The 10,000-nt window shown below is 37.9% G+C and overlaps 2 protein-coding genes across 2 annotated transcripts in view; both read left to right on the top strand.

Moving 5' to 3' along the window:
* The first annotated feature begins 280 nt into the window (after positions 1–280).
* rab5if (RAB5 interacting factor) lies at positions 281–8,476 on the top strand. The gene is made up of 4 exons (XM_083521057.1): positions 281–552; positions 3,231–3,334; positions 3,588–3,717; positions 7,541–8,476. Exons 1-4 carry the CDS (start codon positions 442–444, stop codon positions 7,580–7,582), a joined length of 387 nt encoding a protein of 128 aa, XP_083377183.1. The 5' UTR covers positions 281–441; the 3' UTR covers positions 7,583–8,476.
* A 587-nt stretch (positions 8,477–9,063) lies between these two features.
* dhx35 (DEAH-box helicase 35) overlaps positions 9,064–10,000 on the top strand; it is a 16,491-nt gene continuing 15,554 nt past the window's right edge. Inside the window, exon 1 of the mRNA XM_083520905.1 lies at positions 9,064–10,000. This exon is cut by the window's right edge and continues 1,185 nt beyond it. The gene's annotated coding sequence lies outside the window, so the exon portion shown is untranslated.

The following is a 10,000-nucleotide window of genomic DNA, read 5'->3' as shown; positions in this document are numbered from 1 at the left end:
TTTTTTTTAAGCTAAAAAGAATTCAAGAACCTCATAATTTAATCATGTTTTAGGATTTAATTTCTGGATTAAAGGAAGATTTCTAGGGGTAAAAACTTGTTTTGAAATGATCCAGTGTGTTGCAGTAGCATCCCCTCGCCTGTAGAGGCGCTAGTCATTCTTTGGAGATGAGACCTCATGCCTAAAGCTGATTGGCTTACATTGCAGACGTCGCACTCGCTAATTGGATGTGGACTCCGTAAGGAAAAACGAGGAGGGATGTGCGCATGCGCAGTCAGAGTCCTTTTTTTTTTTTTTTCTTCGAAGCGTCATTTTGAAGCGTCAGCAGTGTCCGAGCCTGAGGGAAGGGAAAAGAGGGGTTTTGTTGTTATTATTTTATTTTATTTTATTTTATTTTTAGTTCTGGTGTTAGTAGATTAAGTGGTGAGGGAGAGGAGGAGGATGACGAGCAGCTCGAATAAGAAGAAAGAGGAGATTCATGTGGCTAACGGGGGGCTGAAGCAGCCCACATGGAGCAAAGCGCTAAACAGCAGAGCAGTGTGGGACGACAAGGTGACACACACACACACACACACAACACACACACACACACACACACACACACACACACACACACACACACACACTTAATCTGCAGTCTGTCCATTTAAAGTGTCCATAAGTCACAATTAGCTTCAAGCTAATCCTCCATTTATTGCTAAGCTAGCTGGCTAATTAGCTCGAGCTGCTACAGTTAGCATTTAATTTTTTTATAAATAAATAATAATTACTATTACATTTAACATTCTCACATTAATGTTATTCAAATTATCCTAACGATGTTATATAAAAGTACATTATCAGGATGTTTTATCATTATACTAATTATTATGAAAAAAATAATCTTAAATAAAAGATGAATAAATTAATCATTAGTTCGTATTTATTCTCATCTTATTGTGGATAAAATACAATTTTACACGATTTATATAGTGAAACAATAATAACTATACACCTCTATATAGATATCGTTATATTTATAGATTTTTTATGCCACACATAAATATATTGTTCATATTTAATTATTTCATAATTTCCCTGTGCGAACAATCAAATGTTCTGATCGGACTCAGATTTAAAATCAGTTTTATTACCAGGTACAGTGAAGGGTTCGGGAAAGAGCTTTAGGATTTAGTCCTGGTGTCGGGTGCAAACAGACACCGAATGTGTACAGATTTTTAATAAACGTTAGTAAATTAAATTCTGTATACAGTCAGTGAGCAGAAACTTCTTCAGCTGCCGCAGGAAATTCATCCTCCACTGAACCTTCTTGGGAAGGAAGCTGATGTTCTCCACCATCACCCAGGAGCTGAAGTGGGAGCAGAACATCAGCTCCCTCACCAAGAAGGTTCAGCGGAGGATGTATTTCCTGCGACAGCTGAAGAAGTTTCTGCTCCCTGCGAAGATGTTGGTGAACTTCTACACTGCCATCATCGTATCTATCCTCACATCCTCCACAAATCTCTCCATAACAAACATGACCATCACATGCGCTACACCGCAACGACACAACGATTTTTTTACCCCGAAAATGTCTGGAAGAACTTCATACTTATTTATATATTGAAAAAATGTCAGCATGTTTAAACAAAAAAAGTGAAATTTTAGATTAAAATAATTACTAATTTGAAATAAGTAATTAATTAATTGATACATTTACCACTCGTTATGCCTTTGATTTGTTTCAATCAGTTAAAGAATATCATATATATATATATAAATTGTCTAAAAAGAAAAATAAACCCATCATGATTAAAAATATATTTAATTTACCCCTTTATTTACTCTTAAACTTTATTCAATATTTAAATTTCATGTTTTATTTAGTATTTATGTAAATATTAGCCCTTTTATTGATCAGCTTTTTTTATTATTTTTAAATAACCGTTTATTATTTTTTCTTCCCCGACATGTCCTGAGGCTGTGATCGAGGATTCTACAGATTATTCCACCGATTAATCGGATAAGAAGTCATTTTTCTTTATTAAAGCGCGACTCTAAATATAGAAGAGAAAATAAGACTTAAAATTAAGTCATTTGTTTCCTTTTTTAAAAAATTGACTTTTATTGCTGAATATCTGTAAAAACGAAACTCATTTACTGCATTTAATTGCCATAATACACCAAAATACAAATATATAAATAAAACAAAATGATAAATAAAAATATAAATCAATTTCTAATGACTCTAAAAAAAAAAAAGTAAATAAACTGTACAGTGTTTTCTTTATGTTTCAGTTTAAAATGATCCCAAACTTTGGAAATGTTCTGCCGTGTTTTATTTATTTATTTTTTCCCCGGCCTGAATCTTGTGGCTCTTGTTTTTGTTGTAAACGCTGAGTAATTTCATAACACACCGTTTAACTGTCAGGTTCAGAAGGTCAAAACTGCCATAAATATGTGCACCCCTGACTACCACACCCACCATGTGGTTCTTCTCCAAGTCCCTCACCACACCCTGTGACACTGCAGTGTACATAAGAACCAAGATTTCCAAACCATGATGATGCGTCTCATGAAGATATGGTTGAACTTATAGAACTCACTCATGCTCTTGTAGCTAAATGATCACTAAACATCCCTGAAATCTAGTGGAAATAAAGAGTGGAGCTCATTATAACAGCAAATAATGACTATAATGAGAACATACAAAATGTGAGGGGTGCACAAACTTTCGAGCGTATAGTAATTTGTATTTTAAAATAATATAAATATAGTCTATAATATAGACATTGCGCCAAATGTTTAGAGATTTATTGATGAATAGTATTTAGATGTTTATCATTATTGTTGTTGGGACATTTTTGAAAGGAAAAAACGAGGTTATAAAAATAATTAAAAAAAAACAAATAAATAAAATGTATAGTATTTACATGGATATTAAAATACAAATAAAACAGTTTAAAAAATGACATTTTATTCTTTTAATTTTTATTATTTTTTATTTTTAGTACTTTTTATATTTAACTGAATATATATTATTTATTTAAAAATATTTAAATTAAATATTTACTTTGAATAAATAAATAAATATATATTTGGAAGAATACAATTATTTTTTTATTATTTAAATTGAAAGAAAAACTTTTGTTTCTTAAAATTTAAATTGGAGAAAATAAAATTGTTTTATTCTTTTATGTTGTTTAAATTAAAAAAAGGAAAATATTCACATGGCGATTTCTCTTTCACAGGATGAGTTTTTAGACGTGGTCTACTGGTTCAGGCAGATCATCGCCATCATCCTGGGAGTCATTTGGGGCATCGTTCCACTCAAGGGCTTCCTGGGAATCGCCATGTACGTGTCTGTAGGAAATAAAAAAAAAATACATGAATGTACCTTTTTACATTTTTATACATAAATAAAGTAAATGTGAATAATTTTAATTATGGCGATGTATTATACATTACAATGTGTTACATTAATATTCATTAGCAAAATAGTGAATATTTAATTAATGATAGTGTCGTGGTTGTGTTGTATTGTTTCGTGGTTGTGTTGTATTGTTTCGTGGTTGTGTTGTGTGTGATGGTTGTGTTGTGTTGTGCAGTTTCTGCATTGTGAACGCCGGCGTCCTGTACGTGTACTTCAGCAGCTTCCAGCAGGTGGATGAGGAGGAGTATGGAGGAACGTGGGAGCTCACCAAAGAAGGCTTCATGACCTCTTTCGCTTTATTCCTGGTAAACAATCACACACATCTACACAACCACCTTCTACACAACCACAATCGCCTTCTACACACAACTACCTTATATAAACTACCTTCTATACACACCCACAACTGACTACACAACCACAATCGCCTTCTACACACAACTACCTTATATAAACTACCTTCTATACACAACCACAACTGCCTTCTACACAACCACAATCGCCTTCTACACACAACTACCTTATATAAACTACCTTCTATACACACCCACAACTGCCTTCTACACAACCGCATTCTACACACAACCACCTTCTACACAACCACAATCGCCTTCTACACACAACTACCTTATATAAACTACCTTCTATACACACCCACAACTGCCTACACAACCACAACTGCCTTCTACACACAACTACCTTATATAAACTACCTTCTATACACACCCACAACTGCCTACACAACTACCTTATATACACACCCACAACTGCCTTCTACACAATTGCATTCTACACACAGCCGCCTTCTACACACAACTACCTTATATAAACTACCTTCTATACACACCCACAACTGCCTACACAACCACAATCGCCTTCTACACACAACTACCTTATATAAACTACCTTCTATACACACCCACAACTGCCTACACAACCACAACTGCCTTCTACACAACCGCATTCTACACACAACCACCTTCTACACAACCACAATCGCCTTCTACACACAACTACCTTATATAAACTACCTTCTATACACAACCACAACTGCCTTCTACACAACCACAACTGCCTTCTACACAACCACAATCGCCTTCTACACACAACTACCTTATATAAACTACCTTCTATACACAACCACAACTGCCTTCTACACAACCACAACTGCCTTCTACACAACCACAATCGCCTTCTACACACAACTACCTTATATAAACTACCTTCTATACACACCCACAACTGCCTTCTACACAACCGCATTCTACACACAACCACCTTCTACACAACCACAATCGCCTTCTACACACAACTACCTTATATAAACTACCTTCTATACACAACCACAACTGCCTTCTACACAACCACAACTGCCTTCTACACAACCACAATCGCCTTCTACACACAACTACCTTATATAAACTACCTTCTATACACACCCACAACTGCCTTCTACACAACCGCATTCTACACACAACCACCTTCTACACAACCACAATCGCCTTCTACACATAACTACCTTATATAAACTACCTTCTATACACACCCACAACTGCCTTCTACACAACCGCATTCTACACACAACCACCTTCTACACAACCACAATCGCCTTCTACACACAACTACCTTATATAAACTACCTTCTATACACACCCACAACTGCCTACACAACCACAACTGCCTTCTACACACAACTACCTTATATAAACTACCTTCTATACACACCCACAACTGCCTACACAACTACCTTCTATACACACCCACAACTGCCTTCTACACAACCACAACTGCCTTCTACACAATTGCATTCTACACACAGCCACCTTCTACACAACCACAATCGCCTTCTACACACAACTACCTTATATAAACTACCTTCTATACACACCCACAACTGCCTACACAACCACAACTGCCTTTTACACAACCGCATTCTACACACAACCACCTTCTACACAACCACAATCGCCTTCTACACACAACTACCTTATATAAACTACCTTCTATACACACCCACAACTGACTACACAACCACAACTGCCTTCTACACAACCACAACTGCCTTCTACACAACTACAACTGCCTTCTACACACAACTTCCTTCTATACACACCCACAACTGCCTTCTACACAACCACAACTGCCTTCTACACAATTGCATTCTACACACAGCCGCCTTCTACACACAACTACCTTATATACACAACCACAACTGCCTTCTACACAATTGCATTCTACACACAGCCACCTTCTACACAAACACAATCGCCTTCTACACACAACTACCTTATATAAACTACCTTCTATACACACCCACAACTGCCTACACAACCACAACCACCTTCTACACAACCACAATCGCCTTCTACACACAACTACCTTATATAAACTACCTTCTATACACACCCACAACTGCCTTCTACACAACCACAACTGCCTTCTACACAACTACAACTGCCTTCTACACACAACTTCCTTCTATACACACCCACAACTGCCTTCTACACAACCACAACTGCCTTCTACACAATTGCATTCTACACACAGCCGCCTTCTACACACAACTACCTTATATACACAACCACAACTGCCTTCTACACAATTGCATTCTACACACAGCCACCTTCTACACAAACACAATCGCCTTCTACACACAACTACCTTATATAAACTACCTTCTATACACACCCACAACTGCCTACACAACCACAACCACCTTCTACACAACCACAATCGCCTTCTACACACAACTACCTTATATAAACCACCTTCTATACACAACCACCTTCTACACAACCGCATTCTACACACAACCACCTTCTACACAACCACAATCGCCTTCTACACACAACTACCTTATATAAACCACCTTCTATACACAACCACCTTCTACACAACCGCATTCTACACACAACCACCTTCTACACAACCACAATCGCCTTCTACACACAACTACCTTATATAAACCACCTTCTATACACAACCACCTTCTACACAACCGCATTCTACACACAACCACCTTCTACACAACAACAATCGCCTTCTACATACAACTACCTTATATAAACTACCTTCTATACACACCCACAACTGCCTACACAACCACAACTGCCTACACAACCACAACTGCCTTCTACACAACCACAACTGCCTTCTACACACAACTACCTTATATAAACCACCTTCTATACACACCCACAACTGCCTTTTACACAACCACAACTGCCTTTTACACAATTGCATTCTACACACAGCCACCTTCTACACACAACTACCTTATATAAACTACCTTCTATACACACCCACAACTGCCTTCTACACAACCACAACTGCCTTCTACACAACCACAACTGCCTTCTACTCAATTGCATTCTACACACAACCACCTTCTACACAACCACAATCGCCTTCTACACACAACTACCTTATATAAACTACCTTCTATACACACCCACAACTGCCTACACAACCACAACTGCCTTCTACACAACCACAATCGCCTTCTACACACAACTACCTTATATAAACTACCTTCTATACACACCCACAACTGCCTACACAACCACAACTGCCTTCTACACAATTGCATTCTACACACAGCCACCTGCTACACAACCACAATCGCCTTCTACACACAACTACCTTATATAAACTACCTTCTATACACACCCACAACTGCCTACACAACCACAACCACCTTCTACACAACCACAATCGCCTTCTACACACAACTACCTTATATAAACCACCTTCTATACACACCCACAACTGCCTACACAACCACAACTGCCTTCTACACAACCACATTTTTACACACAACCACCTTCTACACAAACACAATCGCCCTCTACACACAACTACCTTATATAAACCACCTTCTACACACCCACAACTGCCTACACAACCACCTTCTACACAACCACAACTGCCTTCTACACACAATCGCCTTCTTCACACAACTACATTATATAAGGTACCTTCTATACACACCCACAACTGCCTACAAAACCACCTTCAACAGACAGTGTGTGTGTTTCTCCATATATCATGGATATTGTGTGTGTGTGTGTGTGTGTGTGTGTGTGTGTGTGTGTGTGTGTGTGTGTGTGTGTGTGTGTGTGTATACAGGTGGTGTGGATAATCTTCTACACAGCGCTGCATTATGACTGAGGTCTTGTGGAGAAGCTGCAGTAAAGTGGGGCAGTACACTGGGCTGTACAGTGGGGTCCTGGGACGGGCTGCACACGGCCGGCACTGGACTTTACCCCCGTCACCAGCAGTGCACCGGAGCCTTCTGGCCCAGGTGCATCGTGGGTAATCTGCTCTGAACCACTTCCTGATGGGCGGCTCGACCAGTCTTAAAGCTACACCTCGTCCAGTGCACTGCCATGTGTTCTGATCCAACACCTCTCTCTCTCTCTCTCTCTCTCTCTCTCTCTCTCTCTCTCTCTCTCTCTCTCTCTCTCTCTCTCTCTCTCTCTCTCTCTCTCTCTCTCCCCCCCTCCCTCCCTCCATCTCTTCGTATGAACAACTCTATATTTAGTTTATAATTTTGTTTGATTTCCTCATGACTCTTGAACCTGATGGATCTTGATAAAAGTGTATATTATGTACAGTTTCCATTTGAAAGCTCACGTGTGTTTTCTCTGTTCTGTCTCACGTGGGTCAGATCTCCCTGTACGTCTCAGTATTGTAAAAAAGGAACGTAAACAAACGTACGCTGCAGAAGGTTTGGGTCCTGATTTGATTCAGGTGTCGCAAATCGGGTTAAAGCATTAACTTTTTTTAAATGATTTAAAGTCTGAGACAAATCCGGTACTCGGGTATTAACATGTGTGGTGCATAGAATGATTCAAGATTCCTTTCTTTTTTTCTTTTTTTTTTTTTTTTTTAAGATAAATCAATAGATAGGTATTTAACATTTCCCTTTTTTTTTTAAAGACATTTTTTTCTCCTTCCCGCCATCGCCGGAGAAATCGAATTGTTTTTAAACTTTTCTTACACGTTAATAAATTCCTGTTTGAGTTTGTGATGTAATAAAACTGTAATAATTCACCAGTAAAACGCCTCCGATTACATTTATTTATATACAATTTATTTCATGTTCCATACAAAATCTTATTATGGAAATATAATTAACGCAAAATGAATTTAAACAAATGTAAAAATGATCTAATGTAAAGATTCGGGATGGATTTTGGAGCACAGAGTGAAAAGTTCATTGTCATTTTTAAATGTAATTCATCGCAATATTGTTTCAGATTAATTGCAACTTTTGAATTATTAAAATATTACAGAAATGTATTCACTGAAAAAAATGAATTTTTTGTATTTATATTTAATATTTTAAAGTACGAGCAACTTTTTAAATAAATACAGTGTATATATGTATATGTATATTTTTAATGTATCTTAATACTTTTTTTTAGTCTACCGTATTTTTCGGACTATAAGCCGCTCCTTTTTTCCCACGTTTTTGAATTTATGGATTTTTCCTGGGTTTTTCCCGGTTTCACAAACTTAAAGCCAAAAAACTGAACCCCATAACATTAGACCAATGAAATTTCCGAACGGAAACGAAAAAGACACCTCACCTGTGTTCTGAGCTGCACGGCATCGGGAGAAAAAACTTCCATCGGGTGATTTTTAAACGCATGACGATGCCAAAAGATAAACTCCTGAGAGAAATAGTTGTGAAAGGAAGGAGGAAGACAGTGAACAATGACTTTCTTGGTCGGCTACTGTTTAAATACAAGCCGTTGTAATGTGTTGAGTCTGGGTGAAGGGAGAGCTCGCTAACTCCAGTTACAACAGAAATCATATAAGCACAGACAGGTTTCCAAAACTCGTGCTTTTTTATTTTTCTTGCCAACAGCGTTACGGGTTAGTCAAAGAAACTTAGAAATGAGCATCAGAAAATAATGAGGACATATTCCTCGGTCTTGCACACATGCAGTAATAGCGGGAAAATGCTGTGCCAGGCTTTTCCCAAAATACCGCTATGCTCTTAAAGGAAGAGAAACATATTTCACCCGTTACACCGTGTGAAACGTGTCTTTCCTTAAAGCCTGTGTAAAGTTCATTAGTTTCAGTGTAGACACCTGCGGCTTATAGACAGGTGCGGCTTATTTATGTTAAAATTCAGTGGGTGCGGCTTATATATGGGTGCGCTTTATAGTCCGGAAATTACTGTATATTAAAACCCAGAGCTCTTTAAACACCAGATTGTAACCCAGTACCAGGATGTGCTGGAGGTGTTCAGATGTACAGATTTGTAATGTACATTATATATAGTGTATTTTGTCAAACAAAAGTTTGGAGACTTCGTGCTGTAAACCATTTTTTTTCCACATCTGACTGTCTGGGTGTTGGAGTAAGTGCAGAAATAAGCTTCAGTTAGTTCAGAATCCAGCAGCAAGAGTCCTCACTAGATCTAAAAAATATGAGCACATCAGCCCTGTTTTAATCATCTACACTGCTCCCAATTACATCTCACACTGATTATAAAATACTACTACTGATGTATAAAGCACTTAACGCTCTCACGCCGCAGTATCTGAGTGAACTTCTGTACCAGTATCATCCTCC

Source organism: Silurus aristotelis, assembly GCF_946808225.1.
Source record: "Silurus aristotelis genome assembly, chromosome: 19".
Classification (NCBI taxonomy): Eukaryota; Metazoa; Chordata; class Actinopteri; order Siluriformes; family Siluridae; genus Silurus; species Silurus aristotelis.
This window is presented reverse-complemented; position numbering and strand designations above follow the sequence as displayed.